The following is a 25789-nucleotide window of genomic DNA, read 5'->3' as shown; positions in this document are numbered from 1 at the left end:
ATAATTTGTTCTCATTTCTTTAGCTGAAGTTACAAAAGTTGTTAGTTTCACACGCACAAAGCAGTATTTTTGCACCAACAAGCTGAATCCCAGAACGCAATTAGCTAAAAAAAAAAAGTTGCATATCTCAGCACTGTTTGCAATGCAATTTGAGAAAACTGGACAAGTAGAGGAGAAAAGAAGAAGTGGCAGGCTCACAAAAATATCTGGAGTAAATGAACAGTACCTGAAAGATAGGTCATTAAGAAATTGGAGGTGGGTGTCCAGCAATGGTTTGACACAAGACCTGGAAGGTGTATCTGTCCCTTCACTTGATGCATCTACTGTTCGCTGAAGCCTCATCAGAAATGGTCTCAGTGGTAGCTGTCAAGATGCCAACATGAAAAAAGGGTGAGGTATTTGAAATTGCACTAAAACCAGCATCCATAGAAAAGCTTTAGAATGTCCTTTAACGGTCTTGGAGAACTATTCCTGCAGACAACTTGAAGAAATTACATAAAATCTGCCTAAGTTCAAACTGTGTTGAAGAATAAAGTTGCTCATACCAAATATTCACTTTCAAGCTCGTTAGAATTGTACAAACCATAATATACAACACTAAAAACCTTGTGTTATATACTCTATTTCTATGTATGTTTGCACATATCGATATATGACTACACAATGTTTCCTAGCAAATGATAAAGAAATGTGGAGTAGCTCAGTACACTTGTGGATTAGGATAAAATAACTACAGCCTTTAAGACTTAATCCAAGAAGATCGGCGGTTCAAAATCTAATCTAAGTCGAACTGTAAGAAGCTACACTGCGCAGTCATAGGCTGCACTGGTTTTAAAATCAAATGATTGTTGATTAAATGTCAATACAGAAAAGGAGCTTAATGACAAAATGTGTTTTCGAAATAACCGTCTTCTCCAGCGTACGCCAGGCAGACGTACGTAAACCGTGCCACTAGTGCGTGATCGCGTCATTTACACGTGCTTTGACGTACTATACGTCCCACTGTGGCGAGCAGGGAGTGTAGTAAGACGGTAAGACAGCCAAATAATTTGTCTCGCTGTCGTATCATTTTGTACTCCTTGTCGTCGTTAGACTTGTCACCGGAAAGCAACAGGTTTTCTAAATGGTTAAGCTAAATTCCTGGAAAAACGGTTCAATTAAGACCAAGTTAACGAGCAGATTAGCATGCTAACGTTAGCAGACAGTACACGGTACGGTTAGCTAGCAGAAATGAATTGAACTCCTTTCATTCAGTCTCAGAGTAATTATCGCTGACAACCCGACAGTTTTTGATGGATAATAAGAGGCGGATTTCTTACATTTTCAAAAACTGGACTCTTTATGTTTTGGGGGGGTTTTTTTACCCTGCGTTTGTGTTGCTGTTGAGTGATGTGTTAACTGCCAGAACAAAGACACCAAAAACAAAGCAATGTCGCTGTCAGGTGTTTTTACTCTGTTCATCAGCACTTCAGTTGTTATGCGTGGCCCGTTTAGTTGGCAGCATTATGATGTAACTACGAGCACAATGTAGGTTATCCAGTCATAAAGTCTTATCTGTAGCATTGCCCAACAAATATATTACGTTTTCAACTTAATATAGCTTACAGCTGCAGTATGACTCAAAACACGTCCCTTCCTCATTAGCCATTAAATTGGCGAACAACATGAGTGCAGGATTTCGATGTTAAAATCAGTTAAAGAGCCAACATTGGCACACTTGTAGTCCCATCGGGGAAATGGCTTCGAAGACACAGATTCAGATTGGGGAAAACTACTTATCCCACAGTGAGCATTTGAGTTTGGAATTTCCCACTCGTAATAAATGGACACTTTTGATAGTTTGAGGGTATATTTGCAGCAGCTGGACCTCACATGGCACCTACCTACTTTTTGTTTTTTTGTTGGCAGTAAGCTTCACTACCTTGTAGTTTGTGTCAGTCACCCTGTTAGTGAGACACTCCAACAAACGGTCCTGCTTTCTGAAGAGGACTGTTTATGTCCCCCAGTTAAATCTGTATGTTTAAAAATGCTAAATGGACTGGTTCTTATAACACTTTTCTACTCTATACAACATGCCTCATTCACACAAGCACTTATTTCTGTCCCTAAGTGGTTTCTAACTAAATTAATACTCTGATGGATGAAGCTGAGAGGAACTTGGGGGTCAGTATCTTGCCCAAGAATACTTTAACATGCAGGCTGGACTAGCCAAGGATTCGAACCACCAACCTTGCAATTGGTGGATGACCTGCTCTACATCCTGAGCTTGCTCCCTGGTTACTCGGGCGAGAAGCAGGGTACACCCTGGACTAGGGCTGTTCGATATAACGATATATATCGGATGACGATATAAAAAAGTCTATAGTTTCATTTTATGCTATCATTTGTTTCATGGTGTCGCAAAATAAACTGTTTACGGCAATATTTTTTCATCGCTTTGATGGTCACTGTAGTGGCTATATTAATTAAAGTTCTCGTTCTCTTATATTTTATATAACCACACTACAGACGGACAAGCGCCTGTTTTTATGCATTGTGGTTAGCAACAATGACGGTAACGCCATCGCGTGTCCGTTTGTTTATGTTCCATATAAACCTTTCACAATAAAGCTCAAGATCCTGTTGAGACTTTTCAAAATAAACTGAATCACGTGAAAGAGCAGATTATTTACGGATGAGAAGTAAAAAAGAGCAGCCAGGTGCTAAAAAATAAACCTTACACTCAAACGTTAGAACAGGCTTTCCTCCGCAGCACGCCGTGTAATAAATACTCACAAAGAAAACGGCGCCCGTTACAACTTATGTCTAAAAATGTGTAGTTTCATGCATCTGTTAAAATACTGGACTCCAGCTACATGACGCACAGCTGGAAACCCTTCCCGCAAGTCGAGCTGCCCGAGATTCACAGAATTTACAGAAAATGTTACATTTTTGTGATTTATATCGTTATCGGACGATAGAATTCTTATATCGGGATATGAGATTTTGGTCATATCGCACAGGCCTACCCTGGACAGGATGCCAGAATTCGCAGGTTTAACACCGTATGCAGCAGTCTAGCACTCCAACATGTTAGAAATGGTCTTCATCTGTAACATACATGTGGAATATATCTAACGCTCTCTACACAACCATTGTGGATTAACAAAGTTCTTACCTGGTACTTGCAGTGTCACTAATGTGATATCACCTTTTTTGCAGGCAGGATGTTGCGGCTTCGCTGTAAGACCAAAAATGGGAGCCACTTGATGCATGGCTTGACTCATCAGTCCTGCGTGCAGGAGCTGAAGCGCAAGGTGGAGGAGCTGACTGGTATCCCCTGTGATGTGCAGAAAATAATGGTCGGATACCCACCCTCCAGCCTTGATCTTCGGAACGGAGAGGCTCACCTCAAGGACTACCCTATCAAATCAGGTATGCTGGCAGGCATCCAACATGTGCAGGAAACATGGACCAAATTAAAAACTTTTAATTACATGCTCTAGTGCAGAGGTGTCAAACTCATTTTACATCACGGCCCACTTTGATCGTAAGCAGGCCAGACCAGTGAAACTGCTCCTTTCTGTCAATGTAAAGAAGTTACATATTTAAAGGTTTTTCTTGTTGAAATTTCTTTGGAAGTGCGATTTCGGGTGAATGTGGGGATCCATGCTCTGCATTTCTTTTTGCAGAATCAGTTTACCTGCTGTTTTAGCTGTTCAGTGGTTGTTGAGTTGTTTGTTACTTTTCCTATGAATAGCCATAAGGGAGGTTTTTGATCAGTAGGAAAAGCTGTAAAATTTATGGGAATACAGTTAAAAGTCCAAAATGTATGCTTATGCTTGTTTGTGGTGAGCAGCAGATCAAACATATTAACAATTATAAATGGCTTCAAGTGCACATTCAGGCCTGTGAGGCTTTATATAGAGTTTATTTTATGTAATATTCATCACTGTACTGTAAATTTAGTCTTTTTCAAGGAAGCAATTTTTCCTAAAAGCCTTATTTTTATGCATTTGCTGCTACTAGGGAGAAAACACACAAGCTTTAAGCCCTGGGCAAGTTTGAAACTTTTTGTCCTCCACAGTGGAAAATGACTGAAAATAAAAACGGGTATCACTTTAGGCTTCCCCGAATCTTATAAGTTCTGCACTCAGCTTTGAAGTCTCCAATATCATTGAAATGTATCTGTACGCTACACTTGCTGTCTTTGGAAGGTTTGCCCCCTTCCTTCACATAATGGTATGATCCCAGTCTGTCTTTGCATGTGATTGGCCGCATGGTGTGCCCATCAAAATAGTCCCACCCCTGCCTGCATGGATTCTCAGCAGGGTTGAAGATTCAACTTCCACATACCAAGGGGACTTTTAATAATTGACATATGAAATTATCTCACGGGCCGGATATAATTGTATTGTATGGAGGCTGCACATTTGGCACCCTGGGTATATACAAGAATTTATATACCTGTGAGGACAGGTTAAAATTTAAGTATGATTTTAGAATAAGCAGTCTTTATAACTTCAACTTTTAATTGCTTATAATAAAAGGAATGTTTTGGGATGTGGTCAGAAATATTAGAAGCAGAACTTTTTGAGTTACTGAGTCTTTGATTTATTTGCATGCAATAGACATTTTAGGGACATCTGTGCAACATAATCAGGTACCATTCAGACAGATATACATAAGGCAATGTGTTTTCTTCTTCCTTTTCTAAACCAAAGTCTGACTGGGATGAAAAGTGTTGTCATTGGTGTGTCGTCCTCTACAGGAGACACACTCATCGTTGAGGAGGAAAAAAACAAGCCAAAGCCTCAGGATCGTCCCGCTGTAACGAAAGGACCTAACCTCGAAGGTTCACCTATGCTGGCACGCCGAGTGGTCCCAGCTGATAACTCCTGCCTCTTCACCAGTGTTTATTATGTGGTGGAAGGCGGCGTATACGACCCCGCCTGTGCCCCTGAAATGAGAGGTCTCATTGCCCAGATAGTCTCGAGTGACCCCACAGCTTACTCTGAAGCGGTGCTGGGGAAAACCAATGAGGAGTACTGCACCTGGATAAGACGTGATGACACTTGGGGAGGAGCCATCGAGGTATCCATCATGTCTAAGTTCTACCAGTGTGAGATCTGCGTAGTGGATACTCAGACAGTGCGAGTAGACAGATTTGGGGAGGATGCTGGCTACCACAAACGCGTGTTGCTGATCTATGATGGCATCCACTACGACCCGCTGCAGAAAGAGATCCCCGGATCCGACACCCCGCCCCAGACTATCTTCTCGACTACAGACGACGTAATCCTGGCCCAGGCCCTCGAGCTGGCAGACGAGGCTCGCCGCAAGCGCCAGTTCACAGACGTTAACCGCTTTGCCTTGCGCTGCATGGTGTGTCAGACAGGCTTGGTGGGACAAAAGGAAGCTCGTGAGCATGCCAAGGAGACAGGCCACGCTAATTTTGGTGAAGTGTGAAAGTCTTGCTGTCTTTTTCCTCTCTCACAAATACAACAACCACCAACCCCCATGCCCTGCGTCTGGCAACTCTGTGGGTCTGTCTGCTTTTGTGATCCTCTACCTCACATTATCTGGCAACATCTTTGGAGATTCTGCAGGTACTGTGTTCCGCCTCTTACCTGTTCAGTATTACTTTTTAACTACTGTCAGTTCTTACAGTCAGAAATGCTACTGCAGTGCTCCAGTGTTAGAAACCATAATATTCAGATCTCTTTAAACTGGGTCAGGATGCAAAAAATTCTTAGTTGTTGTTTCGATCTGTTAAGAACACTCATGGACAAGTTCATAAACCAAACAGTTTAGGATGTGTTATCGATGCAGAAAATTGGCAGAACTTACCCTTGACGAAACAAAGATGTGCGAACAAAGAATTTTAAAACGGTCACTAAGAATTATTTGCACAGTTATGTGATCACATTCACTTTTGTCTTAAACACGGCACAGCAAGCTTGACTGTTATTTATCATGTTGGTTATGTAGCATGTTTTTATTACTTTGGGGGCAGATGTAAGTAATTCTTCCACTAATTTCCTTAAATTTAAACATCTGAACTGTTCAATATAGGCGGCCTGAGTTAATGCTAAGCAGGATTCTTCTAAAGGATTACTTGATGAAAAATCAATCAGACACACTTCTAACCTCCTCAGTATCCATTGTTTTTGTTTGTTTGTTTGTTTGTTTATTTGTTTGTTTGTTTGGTTTGTACAATAACTTTAGCATAATTATGGATCATTCATATTGTCAATATTTTCTGAGTTGCATGCTCTGAATCTGCACTGGGGTGACTCAAAATTTGGCCATTTGTTTAATCCAGAAGGATATGACGACTAAAAGAAGATCCAGGTATCAAAATGTAGGTAAAAAAAATCTGAGCTTTCATAGGCCACAGCTTGTTTTGATTGCGTAACAAACAGATAACTCATTGCAGACTCCAATGCATCTCTCTGTTACTCTGCGTCCATCGTAGACATTAAATGCAATGATTTGTCCCTTGATTATTAAGCTCAAAGTTACACTGTTTTTTTTTGGGGGGGGGGATTTGAGCTCTGGTCAACAAGATCAATGGTGGTATGAATTTTGAATACAGTATCATACTGCAAGTGCAAAATTGGCCTTTATTTTGTTTTGGGGGGGGGGGGGGGGGTGCAACATTGATTGTGAGTGGGCTTGACTAAATAAGGCAAAAAAAAGTTATGGTGCTGTAAACAAAACGCGTTACAAAATCTGTAGCTCATTTTTCTATATTTGTGCCGCAGGTTTTGATGAGTGTTTTTCTTTGTTTTTTTGTAGTGCACAAGTTTGAAATGCTGTAAGAACTGTTTTTTGTTGTTTAAATTAGACTGCATACTTTGAAAAACCATTCAAGCATTATATTTGTAACAAATCAAGGTAAGGCATACAGTATTTTAAGATCTTTTTTCTTTTTAAAGGCTGCTCATAATGTCCTTTGCTAATCAACATCAAATATTTCCATCTTACATTTATAGCTCTGGGTGGATGTATTACAAGTAAAGGTACATTTAGTTTACTGTGTTTTGTATGTTTTATAAAAACTACCACTCCTGTTTCACTGTATGAATTATTTTCTTCCCCCACAACAGGAGTCTGTTCTCACATTTTAAGCTAATCATCCATTATCTCTTTGCTAATTTCTTTGACATACACTGGCTATAAGGATGAAGAAAGCACTTGTATTTAACTTAAAGTCAAAGATTTGAGATTGATAACTGTGGTTAGTTCTCATTGTGGCAAAACATGGTGTTTGACGGGTCTTTGATTGCAGAATTGTTGCCAAAAGCTTCACAGTGGAGCCTTGACTGGACTTTGACTTTGGTTCATATTCGGATGGTGACGGTAATCAATTAAAGAAAGCAAAAAAAACAAAACAACTTATTTGTATGATTTTTTTCCCCCCCTTATCCCACCTCATCATCTACCTTAGGTATTTTAAACGCTGGTAAAAACTGAATAATCAACTTGATAAAACCATGAAATGGCTTTGTTGCATTTTGTATTTGCCATGTTCTCATGATTAACAATAACAGTGAATGTTGCACACAAAGCACTACAGAATAAACTGGATTTACTTGATTGTTGTTTTTTTTTTCAGTGTTGTCAATTAAAAAATATAGCAAATAGGATGTGTAAAAGTTGTTTTGTGTTAACTATACTGGGTTTACTCATGGCTAAATGGTTTGAAATTCTGCAGTGCTTGAAGAACAAGTTAAAACAAACTAACAAAGAGTTAAATAGTTTTCAGTTTCCCTTGTGAGACAGGTCAAGCTGAGATGATACTTTGTTGCTGCCATGCTTTAATGGGTTTTAAATAAATCTTTAAGCTATTTTTCTTTAAATGGTTTGATGCAAGGGGACAAAGAAGCAGTGTGAAATTTAAAGGTTAGAATCTTTTTGTACATAAATACAAATGGGAAGTAACATAGATAATGCTAATTAATAATTATTGTGATATTACTGTGACAACTCTATTATCTTATGACTTTATCTAGTGCATTGCTACTAAAAATAAATCCCAACTGGCAAATTTACCCTAGTCCTGTGCCATCATTGTCGGATTACACTACCCGCATGTTATTTTAAGGAACATCTACCCTTTCATAATAGGATTTAGGATTAATTTACTTACTGTTTGACCAACAGTAGCAGCTACCACTGCTACAAAACACAAAGCTCACACACAGCCTAGGAATTAGTTTTTGTGTTTTTCTTTTAAATGTGATATTTTAATGTTTCATAAAACACTACAAACCTCTTTAACTCTACAAATATTTCATATACAACACCCCATTTACAGCTTTACAGTTTCTTATTTTGGTTTATGTGAGTTTCAAGACTTGCATAAAGGATGCAATTCATGCAGGAATCAGAAATGTACTGGTTCAGTGTAGCGCTCCCCCCCCCCCCAAACAACAGCTACCAAAAAAAGAAGGGAAAAAAAAATCACTCCACTTACGGAAGTTAACACCAGCTGAAATTCTAACTTCAGCTTGCAGTGAGATTTTGGCTGTGTCCCACATCTGAGCTTTGTTAGCAAATAAGGTAACTAAAGTGCGTTAGCGCTTGCATAAATAGACTTTTTTTATTTGTTAAACTAATTGGCAACAGTTTTTGATTACACTTAAATTGTTCACTCCCCAGATCCTACATGCTCAATTTGCAACTTTTTCTTAATTAGGAAGTGAACTGAATGGATTGGGCTCGGAAGTATTTGCGTATTTGGTTTGGCAAATTTTAACCTGGTTGTGTCTTCCAGGATCGAACCGTGGGTGTTAAACCACGACACTATAGGAAGCCCCTTTAGGATGCCTTTAAGGTGGTATAGCCTCTGAGCTAAACGCTGTAGCGACCCTTTGTAAAGCTTGAAGGTGGTGTACTGCTGCATGAACAAGTAATGATTAACTGCATCACTTAATTACTTAAAATCACGTAGTACCACCCCACCGACACACACCCACCCAGATCACTCGTGCAGTATCAGTGAAATGTAACTTTCTAGCTATGCATCGTCTGTGCTGTTTGAATCAGCACTGTAGTAAACAGCACCTGTTCTCTTTCCTAATAAATACATTAATAATAATTAAGGAGAAGAACGACAATAATAATAACAATAATAAAGTTAACTGAAAAAAATATGTGAAGCGCTATCTTTTTAGTCAACACTTTTTAGAGGATATTTCCTAAATGCTCACCCAAAGCCTGACGCCCAAAAAATAAAAACATAAAGAATACTTTAATACATATATACATGGAGGAAGAGCATTAAATGTTTGAATTACTTCCAGTAACGAGCCGTCCTGGCAGCATACGTCTGACAGACAGAGACAGCAATGGTTTACATTTGTTTGTTTAAAAAAAAAATGAAAACGAGGACTCGCGGGGCTTAAGGAGGATGTGGCTTCTGATTGGCTAGAAGCTTAAGGGACAAAGTCCCTCTTCCAGGTGTCTCTGAGTTGCGCGCTCACCTTGACTTCAGTTGCACGCGGAGCAGGATATGAGAGACGACCGTGCACGGACAGGTACGCCTATATTTACTTAAAAACTAAAGCTCTGTTGTAAATAGGGTAAGGAACAGTTAGCATATTTTTCATTTATTGGATGCTATTTAAATAATTTACTGCTCGTGGCAGTTATTTTATGTTTTGTTTTGTTTGTCAAGTGTTAGACTTAAACTCAACCGGTATTTAAACACTTTTCGGTGAAGGGGTTTTATGGCGGTTTGGGGCTAATAATGTTAGTTACAAAAGATAGGCTTGGATTCAGTAATTAATGTGAAGGAAGTGGGTTGAAGCCTGGGTACAGTGGAGAAAATGATAATAACCCCTATTACACAACATCCTGCACAGAATTCATCGAAGGTAATAAAAACTTAGCCAGATGCTCTTTTACAGCCACAATGAAAACAACGCTGTCATTGCACCACATTTTCCAAAGAATCTGACACAGCAGTTTATTGCTTTGACTTGTGCATAGTCTTGTGATAGCTAAACTCGCCCAGTTTTTGTTTTTGCCTACTGTTGATAGGATAGGTGTAACTCACTTAAAGAGATAACACTTTGTTAAATGTTCTTCGGGTTCATATCTATCTACAGTATGATTTGTTTTGTTTTTTTTCAGAGTAAGGGTTATAGCAGAGTGACTGGGACCTAATAAGCAGATAAAAACGACAAATGTGAAAAGGTTTTTCAAGCCGGTCAAAAATCACAATAAACGTTAACACTTAAGCTTACATTGTTCAGATTCATATCCTGACCTGGGACTTTGCGTACTGATCTGGCCATAGGGATTTTTACAATTTTAAAGGGATGGGATGGCATGGCCAACCACGAACAGTGGACAGGAGTGCTTTTGTGCCTCCACTGCCCTATTTGGCAGACCTTGCATCTCAGGTGTTGACACTTATCCAAAAGTGAATTTCTTTTCACCAGGTCCAGACAGGACTTCCTTTATTCTCAAATTGCAGCTACGCTACTATACCCATATAAACGAAACATTGAACAAAATTTCCAAATACAAAGCTGAAACTGCTTTTTTAAAACAGGTGTCATATAGCCTTCAGGAGACTGATTGCTTCTGCCTTCCACTCCCTCTGAAATTGATCCGGTAAAGAGAGATTAGGAGTGGCATGCAGGTTGTAATCCAAGTCACATGTAGTAAGAGGACTAGTTAGATATCTGCTAGAAGCTCACCGAGCTATGATAACCTGCATTTGTCAATTTCAGTGCTTACAATAAAGCTGTGCCCTTGCTGTTCTTTAGCTGCATGATCAGGTATGAAGTCCACAGTTATGCAGGTCATATTTGGATATTATAAAGTTTATATACATTTTCTGTGCACAATGTTATCTATCAGTTTTGACTCAAATACCTAACATCAACTCAACCATAGTGTACACACAGGATTACAGTTATACTGTTATAAGACCAATATCATTCAAATAACCACAGAATAATTTTCATCTCTGATTGATGAAGCTGTACGCTTCGCTTATTTTTATAGTTGACTGTTTTAAAAGGTAGTTAGCAATAGTGATCTGGATATGAACACAGTCCTTTGGTGCTGATTGCCATTTATAGATAAAACTGTCTTTCATATCTGGAAGATGTGCCGCTTAGTTGATGTCATGCTGCACAGATGTTTAATTATTTTTTATCAACATACCAGAGAATAAATTCCTTTACAGTTAGCAGACAATGTGAGCACATAGAAATTACATGAAACGTGGTCAGACCCAATGGTCAATGCTGTGCTGTTTGCGTATAAAATGGCTTGACTTATATTTCCTGATTTTATTTGTTTTGCAGGAAAAGTTTTAGCTGCGCCTATGATTGTCATTAGCATTGATGTATCATTATCACAGCGTCGAATATGACCTATTTTGCTTTCTATTCAACAATTTGGTTGATTTTTTATGAATTATAAAACAAAAGATATCGAAAAACATCCTTACTCATTTGTCAAATGATACCTTTATACGCTGTTAAGAAATTCCTACAAAAGGTTAAAACTAGGTAACAAATGCATCTATGGGGTAAAACCTTGTAAGGGAGATACTTATGAAGGACAGTGTTTTCTATGGTGCTGTTGAAAATGGTCTACAGGGCCATAAAGAATTAATAGCAGGGGAAAATGTGGAGAATAATTAATATATCCCTTTTTAAAAAAAAAAATAAATCTTTTACTTTGCTAAGAACAGTTTCAATAGTAATTTTATTCTGTATTTCAGATTGAAACAACAGGGTGTGTCACTAACTGTGGATAAGTAGGGCACTAAGATGCCCATAAGTGATACCTGGCCAGGTGACACCGGAATGGAGACAATGAATGGCATGGAGAGTGCTGGCAGCTGTGACAGTGTGGTCAGTGTTAATTCTGGCTTCGTAAGTAACCAAGTTTACCCTCTTCAATCTAAGAATATGTACACTAGTAATAGCACAAAACATATACGAAACAACTTGAAGTAGTGAGGCAAAACGATACTTGTAACAGCTGTAACATAAAAGCTAAAAGTCTATTTCTTTTCTTAGAGAGGATTTCTATCTCTCATTGTGGATTTCTTTTCTAAATGAAAGCCCTGTTTTAATGCGTTTCAGAGTGATGATAGTCTGGAGCACTTGTCTGCTGAGGAGAGGGCCTGTCTCATGTTTTTGGAGGAGACTATTGAGTCTTTGGATACTGAGGAGGACAGCGGAGTCTCCAATGACGAGCCTGAACAACTGCCCAGCTCCAGCAACCTTGCTACTAAAGTGGCTAATCTGTCAGCTTCCATGAGCAAAAGCAACCTTGATGGTGAGTTAATCTCTGGGAACAGATGCAGAATTAGTGACACATTATTTAGTGAAATGCTCTAGGTAGGTGTACAGAATTTCTAGTGATAAATGTGTACTTGTTTGACTTCCAGATTCACAGACATCAACCAATCACCAGAAACCAATCAACAAAAATTTTGATGCCAGGCCCATGCACAGCTACCTGGTTCCCACCCCTCTTCTTGTTGCAAGCAGTACTTCCTGTTCTGTACTCGGTACTAAACCAGGCACTCCTGCAGTCAAAACCGCCTCCTCTAAGCCTCAGTTTACATCTAAAAACAACAAACCAGGATACAAAGACAACCAGAAAGCAGTTTTTCGCCCAACATCTTCAGAGGCTAATGTTATACCTCCTTCCACAAAACCCTCAGTGAGGACAGCTGAGGGTCCTTTACCTAGAGGACCTCTCTCCTACGACGCACTTGTACATTTGCAGAGGAGTGCCTCCACAAAGAAGACCCCTTTATGCCCAACAGTTGATCATACTATAGACTCAGAAAAACGCCATTCTGCCCCGGTGGAAGGCCCAACACTTGGAAATCTCCAAAGATCAGACAAATCCCAGTCAGAGGTTTCCAAGTGTAAGAAAGGTCCTCCAGTTGTTCCCCCAAAACCCAAAAAGTTTCCCACCAACATATCTGCAAAAACTCAAAATGAAGAATCTATAATATCAGATTCTTCATACAGTGTCAAGAATGTAGCTGATCCCCAGGTGGTGAGAGTGGAAGCTTTGCAGAAGCTGGGCCTCCTGAAAGGCCAAGAGGCAGAAAATGATAAAGTAACCCCACTGCCTACACCCAAACCTAACTCCTCCTTGGGTGTAACAGCTGACAAGTTTACAAGAGGTCCAGCTAATAGTAATCCATCAAGGAGCCAATCATTTTGTAATGCTCAAGTGCCAAAAGAGTCCAATAACAGGCCTCTGCAGACCAGTGCCAATTTGCGTCAGTACACCAAACATGACCAGCGGCCTGGGTCTGCATCACATCCTGCTCAATCCAAGGGGAAGAGGACGGCTAATCTGGAGCAGTCTGCCACCCTGGACAACTGTAGAAGTAGTGGAAACACCTCTGAACCGCAAAGCATCAAATCAGCCAAACCAGTGACAACCACCAGGACCACCACAACAGCTCCCCCAGTACCCCAGAAAACCTCAAACTCAGTAGGCTACACCGTGATGGTGGTGCCTGGGATGGGAGGTGATCGAAAAGAGGCTCTCAAAAAGCTTGGACTGCTAAAAGACTGAAAGAGCAGATGCCTGCTGGCATAAATGCAATGCTCAGAAAGAAGCACAAGCGCACGATCAGCTTAAAGAGAGTTAAAGCGTTAAGTGGAAATCTGGCACACGGCACTTTGTCAAATAAAAGCAGGAGAGGAAGCGTTTAAAGGGCCATACACTTATGTTCTGCACTTAAAATATACAACACATAGTCATCTAAAGACATTTTTTTTTATTAAAAATACAATTAAAAATGCACTCAGAAGTAACAGAAACTGCACCTTAAATTTTCTAAATCCAGAGCATCAGTGTATGAAAATAGTATCTTAATGTATTGCAAACCTAACAAAATTCTGTTATATAAAATTTAAACCCTATTGGCTATTGGCACAGGTACTAAATCAAAGACACGGATAAGGGTGTGCCAGAACTGATATCTTACTCATTGTTTTATAAATCACAAATGTGCCTGCATGTTGATTTTTCTTAGAGCAAATCCTCAAAGCACCAGATCAGTTCATGCAGTCTTTTAATATTCTAGCATTTTTTTTTCAAGTTTTGCGGGATAATTTTCAATACTTATGTCCAACACAAGAACTCATGCACCAGTCGTTCTTCAGTTTCTTTCTACTACTGTTTTTTTTTTTTACAGTGTACAGTAGATTAAAGAGTGTTACACAGCCTTCATTGTGTAACACTGAAAATATGAAACGAAAAACAACCATTTAATTATTTGTGTCTATTCCACCATTGATATAAATGTCACTGAAAATAAAGTTTTTATCTAATATACTGCATTTTAAGCCATCTTTTTTTTCCTTATTGGAAGTTGGGCCGTGATAGCAGCACCCCAGACTACATTGCAGATCGAGGTCACAGAGTGCTAGGGCAGGTTGCGTGCAAACATCACCAATGAGCTTCAAACCTCCTCCATGAGTTTCCTTAGCCAAGTACTTACTGTATGTGTGTTTTACACTCACATTATGCATCTTCTCAGCGCTACGTTCCTTTGTTCACGGCAAGCCATTTGGTTTTGATGGAGATTGCCAGCACTGGTCGTCATAGATACGCACTACCATTATGCACTATAAGTTATAGTGGCCCTGTACTTTTGTCCATATAGTGTATATAATTTCTCCAGTGAGCTCTGTGTCTTCCACAGGGTTTCTTCCCAGTTGGATATGTCCAGAAAACCTCCAAAACAAGGGGTCCAGGAGGCATTATAATGTCTGAATGATCTCAACTGGTACACCTCACTTCCTCAACCTGTATCTAAGGCTGAGCGTAACTAACCTTCATGGGAAAAGTCATTTTGGCCACTTGCATTCATTTCCTAATTCTTTCTCCTCTTTAAATAATAAAATCTTAATATTTGCAGATAAACATTCCAGATTACACCAGTCCATTTGGCTCTGTTCAAAAAGCAAAAACAACCAACACTATACATGAGGTTGGTTTTGAGTGTTAACCCTACTGTTACTCTTCATTCACATCAGTGATGGCAGAGTCTTGCCCAAGGACATTTCAGCACATGGGAATCCAAGCTGTGGTTGTCTATATTCAGCCTGAATGTCTTGATTAATAAGCGAACCCACAGATCCCCGAGGCAAAGCTTTATGACTGTATCCCTGCAGTCTTTACCTCTCTCCTGTTACAGAAAGGCTATCAGCCATACTGCTCATCTTACACACCACTCAGATGATGGAAAAGCCTGCTCAGCCGTTCGTCCATAATCCTATTATCTCTAGCTCCACCTCTGTGCAAACTTAGTAGCCCAGCACTTCCCTGTCTCTATTTTCTTGTAACACTCACATGTCACACTTCTAATTTCTCCTGATGGATTATTTGAACGGCATGATATCTGTTATGCAACGGTCCTGAAGAGCCCAGATTAGCTCGTGGTTAATTATTGCAGAAGGATATTAGAGCTGTGTTATCGCTCAGTAAAGCAGCAGGTCTGCCAAAAGGTATCCGTGTCTATGTCTATTGTGTCGCCACAATAAATGATGTCAGACTCTGAAACGGACACAGTTGTCTGCTAGTGTCTTGTCTGCGAGCAACATTAAGCAACAGACAAAGAAATCAAGCCAGTGTCAAAATGAGAAATAAGATAGTCACAGCTGCAGGAAGGATCGAGTTAAACAGCATTTGTTTCTGCATGTCCTGCAACCTTAAGAGGACTGACATCATAATAAACTTTTCAATATTTAATTCTTATGATTAAAAACTGCAACAACAACTTTCTGTCTCACATATGTTATTTGCATTTAGATAAAGAATCTACTAATTAACATCACACCAAAACCCACACTGGTGACCAGAGATGATGTGTAATATGAGATAACCATATCCTAGCATACTGCTGCCTTGACAACAGCTTTCCTGATCCATTTGTGACAGCAGAGTACTACAGTTTGACATGCAGGCTGATATTATTTTATATATTATTATTTACTACTGTTTATAATACACTGGAGTCAAGTTTTAATGGCTTTTTTGTAAAGTAATTGAAATTAAACACATGAGACATCAGTTAATTTGATGTCATCTGTTCTTGACAAGTATTTTAAATGCTGGGTAAAAAAAAGGAAATCAGCAACATTACAATGCAAATATTTTAATATTAAAGAACCTAACTCAAACAAACATTAAATTATGTCTTGTGCAAAAAAGAAAAGAAAAACCGAGGAAGCATCATACAGTAGGTAGCAATGAGTTAAAAATTAACATTAATAATTAAAAACTCATGACGCAAATGGACTTGTAACATCGGCAATAAATGGGTCCTGTGTAAATCTAGATAGCAGCCGTCATAAAAGCATACACTGATTCACAGTCAGATATACATATACAACACTTATTTTTTGATGAGTCATCAAAAGTGTCATTGTAGAAAACTGCAAATATGTGGGTCACAGTCCATTTAAGTCGCCTCATTATGGATGTGAGATTTGCTTTTTTTGCGCTTCACTTTACCGTTGGACACTGGGACATCCAGCGACTCCAGACGGAAGGGGCGAGGCAGGATGGCGTCTGAGCTCACAGACAGATTCATGTTAGAGCCGCTCATGGAGAGGTGGCCTGCCACGTTAACTAGCGGAGGAGAGGGGACGGCAGCAGGAGAAAAGACAGACAACAGTAAAAACTAAACAAAAGTAAGAAAGTGAAAAAGAAGAAAAATCTAACTAATCTAAAACTAAATGGTCTCAATAAGTAAAAATATAAAATATACAAAAAAGGTAAAAAAGAAGCCAAAACTTAAAATGCTCAGAGAGATAACCTAATGAAAAGGCTTCCCAAATGCAATACAAAAGTTTACTGTAACAGTATTAAGTGTAGTACGTGATTATTTTTTGTTCCTGCCAGTAAGGTTCTAATGAAAAGCAGAAACACAAGATCACAGCATACAAATATGTTGCTAAATAAAAATGAAATAGCATTCAACAGCAGAGCTAATTCACTAATTTAACTGGTAATATGTACTAATTAGAAGCCCGCAGTTTCTTTTCTCACCGTGGGCTTTTGCGGTGTCACTTCCGAGGAGCTGGCTCGCCCTCTTTGACTTGAAGTAGCTGCTGGCAATATTCTCACTGTCACTTCTGTCCAGCATTTGCTTGTACCTGTCCTCCTCCACCTGCTAAAACAGAAATGAAGTGCTGTTTTAGTTAATCAAGACATTGGAGTGAATTTTGTAAATAGAAGGAACAAGAGTGGAGGGGGAGTAGCTGTGTATGTGGATAAAAACCTAAATTACAAGGTGGTAGAAAGTATGACAACTGTAATTGATAATTTATTAGAATGTATAACAATTGAAATTTATAAGGAAAAAGAGAAAAATGTAATAATTAGCTGTATATATAGAACACCTGGCTCTAGTATTCAAGTATTTAATGACTTCATAGAGGAAATATTCTCTAAAACAAATCAAAAAGTTATGTTTATCTGTGGTGATTTTAATATTGACCTGTTGAATCCGAAAAAGCATAAAATGACCGACAAATTCCTAAACACGATGTGCAGTTTGAGTTTACATCCTAAAATAACCCGGCCTAGCAGAAATACACCACATTGTGCCACCTTACTTGACAATATTTTCACTAACAATATGGAAAACAACATTGTGAGCGGAATATTAATTAATGACATCAGTGATCACCTACCAGTTTTTGCAGTTTATGACACTAATTATAAGAAAAATCAGCATGAAGAACAACTGAGATACAGACGTGTAAGGACAGAAGAAACTATGAATGCACTTAAGAACGATCTATTAAATCAGGACTGGGACAATGTGTACAAAGAAACTGATATTGATATTGCATATGGCATATTTTTAAGAATATTCATGGAGTTGTACGATAAAAACTGTCCAACAATAAAATACAACAGAAAGCACAAATATTCAGATAGACCATGGATCACTAAGGGTTTACAAAATGCATGTAAAAAGAAAAATACACTCTATAGGGAATTCCTAAAACAAAGAACAAAAGATGCTGAAAATAAATATAAAAAATACAAAAATAAGTTGACCAATATTATACGTGTATGTAGAAAGGAGTATTATAGTAAAATATTGAACAACAATAAACATAATATGAAGGGAATATGGGATGTTTTAAACGGTATCATTAAAAATAATTCTGGACAACAAAGTTATCCTCAATACTTTATCGATAATGGCAATATTATGGAAAACACTGCTGATAAGGTCAACAGCTTTAATCATTATTTTGTAAATATTGGACCAAAACTGGCAGAACAAATTCCTGAGTCACTGCCATCAGTAGAATGTAGTGAAAACCTGATTGATAGGAACCGTAACTCAATGTTCCTCACATCAGTGGAGGAAAAAAGAAATAATTGACATTGTACACATGTGTAAATATAAAACATCCACTGATTGTAATGATATTGACATGAAAATCGTCAAGAAGGTCATTGAAGGAATTGTAGGACCTCTAACATATATTTGCAACTTATCATTTCAGACGGGAAAAGTGCCAAACAAAATGAAAATAGCTAAAGTTGTGCCGCTGTATAAAACTGGGGATAGACGCCACTTCACAAATTACAGGCCTGTTTCTTTACTACCACAATTCTCCAAAATCCTAGAAAACCTGTTTAATAAACGATTAGACAAATTCTTAGATAAATATAAATTACTCTCTGACAGTCAATATGGATTCAGATCAAAAAGATCAACATCTCTGGCATTAATCGAATCAATTGAGGAGATTACGAATGCTATAGATCAGAAACAGTATGCAGCTGGAGTATTTCTGGATCTCAAGAAAGCATTCGACACAATCAATCATGACATATTAATTAATAAACTGGAACGGTACGGGATCAGGGGGGTTGTACTACAATGGGTGAAAAATTATTTAAGTGACAGGAAACAATTTGTGAAGCTGGGTGTCCATTCCTCATTATGCTTGGACATTGCTTGTGGTGTTCCACAAGGCTCTGTACTGGGTCCAAAATTATTTATTGTTTATATAAATGATATTTGTAAGGCATCTGATATATTAAAATTAGTATTATTTGCAGATGACACAAATATTTTTTGTTCTGGGGGGAATCTAAAGGAGCTGCTGGATACAATTACTTCAGAAATGTGCAAAATTAAAAAATGGTTTAACAGGAATAAACTATCGCTAAATCTAAGTAAAACTAAAATAATCTTATTTGGGAATTCCCTTAGAAATGCACAAATGCAGATTCATGTAGATGGTGTGGAAATTGAAAGAGTACTTGAACATAAGTTTCTTGGTGTGATTATAGATGACAAATTAAACTGGAAGTCTCATATAAATCATATACATAACAAAATTTCAAGAAGTGTCTCAATCTTGAGTAAAGTAAAACACATTCTGGACCACAAATCACTCCACATTCTCTATTGTTCCCTGATTGCACCGTATTTGAATTACTGTGCAGAGGTTTGGGGCAATACTTACAAATGTTCGCTATCATCAATCTTTATATTACAAAAAAGGGCCATAAGGATAATCCATGAAACTGGTTACAGAGATCATACAAATCCACTATTCTTAAAATCAAAAATTCTAAAATTCACAGATCTGGTTCATTTTCTCACAGCACAAATTATATATAAAGCAATAAATAACCTGCTTCCTGACAATATTCTAAAACTGTTTTCTAAAAGGGAACGGGGATACAATTTGAGGGGGGAATTAAATTTAAAACATCCTCGTATCCATACAACATTAAAAAGTTTTTGCATCTCTGTGTGTGGAGTGAAGCTGTGGAACAGACTAAGTAAAGATATGAAGCAATGTCCGAGCATGGCGCAGTTTAAGGATATGGTTTTTACAGGGTACAGGGAAAAGGTAGAGATTTGATAGGGTGTTCTTGTCTAATATTTTCATGTGTGTGCGGGTGCACGGGTATGTTGGTATGGGTATATATATATATTTGTAGGATGTGTATCCTTGAGGTGTTAATGGGGTTATTGCAAATGTGTATATGTGCATATGTGTATATACGTATGTATGGATAGATAGAAACATATATGTATATATATTTTTAAAAAATGAAAAAAAAAATACACATGACATATAATGTAATTGCAAGGAGGTATTTCTGTAGTCTATTGGTACTAGATAGTGGAAAAGGGGTGGGATTAAATAAGCTTATGCTTCTTCCTGCTCCTTTTTGAACATGAAAGTTATTTGGAGTTGTGGTTGCTCGTTTTCCTTTTGTTTTGCTTTGTTCATTTGTCTCTTTTAATTCTATTTTGTTGTACTTTTTCAACATGTTCAAAATAAAGATTCAATCAATCAATCCATCAAATGGCCTCTAATCCTGCTAGAATGTGTGTATGTCAAGTAAAAGCCTATGCATGAAATGCAAACACACCGTAAATGCTTCTCCAGCATCAGAACCTGAGCCTCTGCGAGCTGAAGCTTTTGGAGTCACTGCTAAGAAAAAGAATGTGATTAATAAACATTTAAGGAAAGTAATTTGCAAAACAAACAAGATTTACTGTCTTGTCAAAAAAAAAAAAAAAGCTTTCACTTTTCTTTTTTTCTTTTTTTTTTTTTACATACCGTATTATACCCCACCTGAAGGCAGTGTTGTTTTCTGCACCATCACATCTGGCAGTCTCCAGGTGGCGCTGTCCTCGTCCCAGACAGCATCCTTCTTCAAGCGGTCCAGGTTGCTGTAGTTGCAGTCACGGCGCACCAGAGGCACCATACGCTCCAGCAGGCTGTGCAGGAGCTGCCCTTCCTTCTCCAGCCTGCGTATAGTCGCCAGGTAGTCATTCCTCTCCACCTCAAACTCTGCCTGCAGGTCACGGATCTCCAGTTTGGCTGCTTTCAGCTGTTGCAACAGTGACGAAGCATGTTATTCATGAGAAAACTAGCTAAAACCCACTTGTTAAAAACGTGTCATATGTAGGGGTTGACATTCAAAGAGAGAACCGTTTTAACACACCAAATTAGTAAATCCCTAAAGAGATAACCTAATTTTTCCAGGTTAAAAAAGTTAATAAATTGCCCAATTTAAATTTAGTCAAAGTCACCTTCTAATACATCTCCAGACCGCTGCTGTTATTTTGGTATCACTATTTTGGAAGTCCATTGTACTTGTGCCTCTACAATGAGTGTTGGATCTTGCCCAGTGTTTCAAAACAGGGAGTATAATACTTTAACTTGATTTTGGAGAATTGTACAAAGTCCTAGGAAAGATGGTGAGCAAAGACTGGGTTTTTCTGGCCGAAAAACTGTTGCCTTTTCAATGTGTGGTGATGCTGTTGTTAAGGCTCTTTCCACTGGATGTTCTCCCACAGATGCCCCAGGATGTTAACGCACAAGTCTGCATTTATAGTCTGAAAGTGTGGTATGAATTCGCAATGTACAATCCCATTCTGGTGAACTTGCACTGTTGTCAAAATTTGACTTTTAAGGAGTAAACTTTGTCAAGAGCAGGGGTGCATGAAAAGGAGATCTTAGGGAGGAGAAATAGATTTCTGTGGGTGGATAACCCAAACTTTCTGATCGCTCCTTGAAATGTACAGAAAACCCTTAACACATATGCTTTCTCCCAACAGAAAGATTGCATTTTGCATCTGCTGCAAGCTCCTTCGAACTGCTTCCACTCACCTTGCCCTGAACTTTGACTAGCATTTGGTTTTTGGCATGGACTTCTTCCTGGATAGAGTTGTAGACATTCAGCAGCACATTTTCGCTCTCCTCGCTGTTCTCTGACAGAGCATGGACAAGCTGAGCTTTTCTCTGGTCAGCAAGTTTTTTTCTCTGCCGCTGTCTTTGTTGCAGCTCTTTGTTCCTGGCCTGCTCCCCTCCTACCACCTCCTGTTCCAGCTGCTGCAGTCTGAGGAAAGATTGAACACCAAGGACACCGCATAGATGCGTGCTTAGTATAATTCTTGCTATATTATTCTAGTGTAACCATCAATGTATGATATGTTAAACATAACTGTTCTGCTAATTACCAGATTATGGTAATAACACAGAAGAATGCAATGATGTAAAAGAATGCAAGGGTAAGTACATACAGAAAAATATACAGCTGGAATCTGATTCTCCACTCCATTTGTAGCCACAAGCATAAGTATGACACATTCATCATGGAGTGTGATAAGAAGATTGTAGATACCATCATAACAATATGTTCAGTATCCTGTGAACAGTGTTGAAAATGCTCACAACCCAGACCCATAAGGAGTAGAAATTAGATGGATCGGCTGATTAAGACATATCATATATAATAATAAAATCATAGCTATGAATCTGAGGAAGTGTTCATGTTAAGGAAAGTTTCCATGATTAGAACAGAAGCCTACAAACCTTTCCAGGACGTGTTTCTGGTCTAGAGGCCCCGGTGCAGTTGCATCAGAAGACTCCAAGAGTCCAGCTCTATCTGGATCTTTTTCGGAAAGCTTGCTCGCCAACATGAGGGAATAAAATTCAGCATTTTGCCTACATAAGATTGCCTTGTTACCTTGTTTCAGGATACAAATATGATTTGAAGAGGAGTGATCTTTATGGAAAGTGGGGCTGGACACTACCTTAGTCTGGGAGGTTTCCTCAACTGTACTGTGGCACATGGGATCAGTGCTCATGCAGAGTTCTTCCAAAGCAACCTGGGATGTACAGCTGGCGCCCACTAATGTAGAGAAGCGGCACAATACAAAGAGGCATACATGGGGAGAATCCAACAGCGGAAAACTTTTGTTCTGTTGTTGGCACAGGATGTGCTGTTACCATTCTTGGGGACAGAGCTCCCCCTGCTGACTTGGGCCTTCTCCAGACTGGACAGTTTTGATTCATAGGAGGAACGCAAAGCAGCAATGTCCTCCTGCAGCTTCGCCTTGGATTCCTGCTCTGCATTGTATTCAGCCTGCAACTTGGCCAGCCTCTCCTCATACTCCTGCAGAGACAGCAGAACACAGATCATAAATCACAGGCTCTTTATACAATGCATGCTTAAAGTTGAAGTGATAAATTGTTGTGTGGGATTGGTCCATGTTTGCCTCTTTAATCTTTTCCTTCCTTTCTTCAGTGGGGGTGGACTGTGGCCTTGAGGGCACAGCAGGGGATGACTCAGAAAACTGACCAGCCAGCAGAGCTGCATTTTAAATAAAAGTGGGGTTTTTTTTATAGCACTGGTAATTAAAGAAAGACAACATGCAAGAAAATAAAATATTTCTCTGCATCTAAAAGAGGCTATGTGTAGATTTAGGAATATTAAGCTAAAAAAGCATGCTGTTTTTCTATAAAAATTTACTTGAAAGGTCAGCAGTGCTCAGCTGGCCTGTGAGGAGCGCCCGCAGCTTCTTGATTTCCTCCTGATACTCTCGGAGCAGAGCATCCTTGGGGTCCTCGTTGATGCGAGGCCTGTTCTGGATGCTCTTGGCCCGGTTTGCATATCGCAGCGTACTTAGGCTTTCCTCATAATTGTTGTCTGCGGGCGAAAGACAGGCGATCATCAGGGTGCGGGTGTTTCCTCCCAAAGAGTCCTGCAGCAGCCTGGTCAGCTTGGAGTCTCTGTAGGGGATGTATCTGGAGCGTCCATCTACCAGGGCGGAGATGACGTTTCCCAGGGCCGAGAGGGAAAGATTGATCTTTGTGGCTTCGCGGAGTCGCTCGCCGGTAGCACCAGTTTTAGACTGACGCTCACTTCCTGCCAGGTCCACAAGGTTGAGTTTTCCTGCCCGTAGATGGTCCTGGTCAGATGAATCTGAGAATTTGAGTTGACACAGGAAACGCAAGCAACATTCAACACTGTTACAAAGCCTTATTATTTACCTTTATTAACCTGGTATGTTTTATTCAATGGTTTGAAAACTACATGCAAGCACAGGCAGGATATGCAAACTATTAACAAGGAGATTCATATACTATCAAATTTAAAGATATAGTGCCACAGAACAAAAATAACTGATGGTAAAGTGCTGATGACATTAGGAGATATAAGAGGATCACATTCAAAAGAAGAATATCAGCACAGACTGAACAGATATAGTGATGACAAAGATATTATAAGTTCACCAGTGCTGCAGATCTCCAGGTGGATGGTGAAGATTGAGTGGGAGCGTGAGGAGTCTTTGTTCATCAGCGTGTAGCCCACTGCGCGGTTCCTCCAGCCTTTCTCTATGATTCTTTCACACTCTCCCACACTGTGCACAGTGTGCATGGAAAGGTCCCGTACATATACCCCACGCTCTGGGTGCTCTTTCAGCTAGGCATTCATCAGCCACACAAAGCACACACATACGCACAATCAGCTAGTCTGTCACCCTGTTACAACACCTTGACCTTTAAGGAATCAACTGTGCGTTTAAATCACCATGGCAACAGGTACAGTACTGTGCAGAAAACAGCACACTCACCTTGCTGTACTAACCAAAGAACAATAATCCATTTGGCTTCTTCTGATACAGTGTAGCCTGTTTAGTTTATCTAAAAAGCAGGGACTCACCTCCAATCTCTGCTTGGCATCGCTTCCCAAAAGATCTCGGATTTCTTCATTGTAAATCTCCAAGTAGGAGGCCCTCACCAGGAATTTCGTATTTTCTGCACACTAGCTTGCACACACGAGATAAAACATATAATTATTCTATCAGTGCTGAGACGAGCCTAGACAAAAACTAGGAGCATAATATTACGTATGCATGTTGCAAGCTACAAGATCACTGTGGTCAACAGACACACCTGAATGCTCTCAAAGATGTGTTCAAAGGCCCGCGGGATGACACCCTTCTGGGTTGCAGGTTCAGACACCCCTTGCATGGTGAAAGACTTTCCACTTCCAGTTTGTCCATAAGCAAAAATTGTCCCATTGTATCCCTCAGTCACACCCTGTAAAAGTGACATTTTTAATTTTATTTAATTTTGAGGTGAGCAAAGGGTATTCACAATGACGCCTGCATTCATTAGGAATTAGATATAGGCTACTGATGTTAGGCTGAAGGTGTCCAGTGACAAGCGTGCTTCTTTTATAGAGCCCAGCTCTGCAGGCTGGTAATAAAATCAAGCTTACCTCAACCAAAGGATAAGCAATCTCGTTGTACATCTGCTCAGTTGTTTGATCAATATAGTAGGTCCCATCAAAGGTGAACTGTTTAGGTGGCTCATCCACTGCACCTGGCTTTTCTATGAAGCACTGGCAGCGCTGCAGGTCCATGGTCAGCACCATCTTACAGCTGAGCGCCTTCTCCCTGTCATTCAGGGGCCTGCACCTGACCACCACCTTCACCGACTCTGACCCCATGTCTCAAGAATCACTACCGAGCAGCTGGCAGGTGTAAGAGATCAAACTAATGTAAAATACAAAGCCGCTCCGGTCTCCTTCGCAAACACTCAACGTTTACTTAGAAGTACGACAGCAGGACCTCGATGGCTAACATCACCTTAACAACAAGATGACAGCAGCAGTTGACTAACGGCCCACATCTCCAGTGAGGTTCAGTAAGAAGCGATCAGCAAAAATATCTCCAGGTACAGTGTGGACGGATCTCGTCAGGTATCGCTTCAGGTCCTGTCCCATTCTGTTCCTCTCCCCGAGGCGTTTGAGGTTGCTTAGCAACCATAAGTAACCATTGAGGAATGTAACAGGCCCAGACCCGCGGCCATTTCCGTGAGGACGGAGTGGGGTCAAAGGGCGAAAAACAGTCTACTTTATGCTTCATTACTGTCAAGAAACTAAAAGTGAAAACATATTTTAAATAAAGCAAACAGACGTTTGAAGAGAAAAGAAAGACTAC

At 39.5% G+C, this 25789-nt stretch overlaps 3 protein-coding genes across 14 annotated transcripts; 2 read left to right on the top strand and 1 right to left on the bottom strand.

Annotated features, from left to right (window-relative positions):
* The first annotated feature begins 922 nt into the window (after positions 1–922).
* yod1 (YOD1 deubiquitinase) lies at positions 923–7628 on the top strand. 2 transcript variants are annotated; one of them, XM_086293270.1, is made up of 3 exons: positions 923–1031; positions 3202–3414; positions 4751–7628. In XM_086293270.1, the coding sequence occupies exons 2-3, from the start codon at positions 3207–3209 to the stop codon at positions 5446–5448; spliced, it is 906 nt and encodes a 301-aa protein (XP_086149396.1). In that variant the 5' UTR covers positions 923–1031; positions 3202–3206; the 3' UTR covers positions 5449–7628. The 2 variants fall into 2 exon arrangements, with proteins under 2 accessions (XP_086149396.1, XP_086149397.1); XM_086293271.1 differs by having other exon boundaries at positions 995–1031; positions 3206–3414.
* A 1787-nt stretch (positions 7629–9415) lies between these two features.
* Positions 9416–14323, top strand: LOC147331161 (specifically androgen-regulated gene protein). Of its 2 annotated transcripts, none has more exons than XM_086293260.1 (4): positions 9416–9524; positions 11732–11885; positions 12099–12294; positions 12407–14323. In XM_086293260.1, the coding sequence occupies exons 2-4, from the start codon at positions 11781–11783 to the stop codon at positions 13558–13560; spliced, it is 1455 nt and encodes a 484-aa protein (XP_086149386.1). In that variant the 5' UTR covers positions 9416–9524; positions 11732–11780; the 3' UTR covers positions 13561–14323. The 2 variants fall into 2 exon arrangements, with proteins under 2 accessions (XP_086149386.1, XP_086149387.1); XM_086293261.1 differs by lacking the exon at positions 9416–9524 and adding an exon at positions 9541–9863.
* Positions 14324–16134: 1811 nt separating this feature from the next.
* On the bottom strand, positions 16135–25690 carry kif17 (kinesin family member 17). Of its 10 annotated transcripts, none has more exons than XM_086293252.1 (14): positions 25436–25690; positions 25066–25320; positions 24738–24884; positions 24505–24606; positions 24075–24264; positions 23311–23763; positions 23057–23151; positions 22788–22953; positions 22371–22689; positions 21666–21894; positions 20625–20883; positions 20419–20480; positions 17047–17170; positions 16135–16626 (listed from the first exon to the last, which is right to left on the bottom strand). In XM_086293252.1, the coding sequence occupies exons 2-14, from the start codon at positions 25294–25296 to the stop codon at positions 16457–16459; spliced, it is 2547 nt and encodes an 848-aa protein (XP_086149378.1). In that variant the 5' UTR covers positions 25297–25320; positions 25436–25690; the 3' UTR covers positions 16135–16456. The 10 variants fall into 10 exon arrangements, 7 of the variants coding, with proteins under 7 accessions (XP_086149378.1, XP_086149379.1, XP_086149382.1 ...); XM_086293253.1 differs by having other exon boundaries at positions 22371–22443; positions 22540–22689; positions 25066–25689; XM_086293256.1 differs by having other exon boundaries at positions 17047–17167; positions 22371–22443; positions 22540–22689; positions 25066–25689.
* Positions 25691–25789: the final 99 nt, after the last annotated feature.

This window comes from Aulonocara sp. 'chitande type north' Nkhata Bay, linkage group LG5 (genome assembly GCF_057382095.1).
Source record: "Aulonocara sp. 'chitande type north' Nkhata Bay isolate Kocher_YH1m ecotype deep benthic linkage group LG5, A_spYH_male_GT1.1, whole genome shotgun sequence".
In the NCBI taxonomy this organism is placed as follows: domain Eukaryota; kingdom Metazoa; phylum Chordata; class Actinopteri; order Cichliformes; family Cichlidae; genus Aulonocara; species Aulonocara sp. 'chitande type north' Nkhata Bay.
Note: the sequence above shows the minus strand (reverse complement) of the source record. Positions and strands in the feature narration are given on the sequence as shown.

Excerpts from the sequence above, each read along its gene's own strand:
- yod1 (XM_086293270.1), top strand. The coding sequence starts at position 3,207 with ATGTTGCGGCTTCGCTGTAAGACCAAAAATGGGAGCCACTTGATGCAT. Across the intron at positions 3,415-4,750 it reads GGACTACCCTATCAAATCAG|GAGACACACTCATCGTTGAG; the intron begins GTATGCTGGCAG and ends CGTCCTCTACAG.
- LOC147331161 (XM_086293260.1), top strand. The coding sequence starts at position 11,781 with ATGCCCATAAGTGATACCTGGCCAGGTGACACCGGAATGGAGACAATG. Across the intron at positions 11,886-12,098 it reads TCAGTGTTAATTCTGGCTTC|AGTGATGATAGTCTGGAGCA; the intron begins GTAAGTAACCAA and ends AATGCGTTTCAG. Across the intron at positions 12,295-12,406 it reads GAGCAAAAGCAACCTTGATG|ATTCACAGACATCAACCAAT; the intron begins GTGAGTTAATCT and ends TTTGACTTCCAG.
- kif17 (XM_086293251.1), bottom strand. The coding sequence starts at position 25,296 with ATGGGGTCAGAGTCGGTGAAGGTGGTGGTCAGGTGCAGGCCCCTGAAT. Across the intron at positions 24,607-24,737 it reads ACATCTTTGAGAGCATTCAG|TGTGCAGAAAATACGAAATT; the intron begins GTGTGTCTGTTG and ends TGTGCAAGCTAG. Across the intron at positions 23,764-24,074 it reads CCTGGAGATCTGCAGCACTG|ATTCATCTGACCAGGACCAT; the intron begins GTGAACTTATAA and ends TCAAATTCTCAG.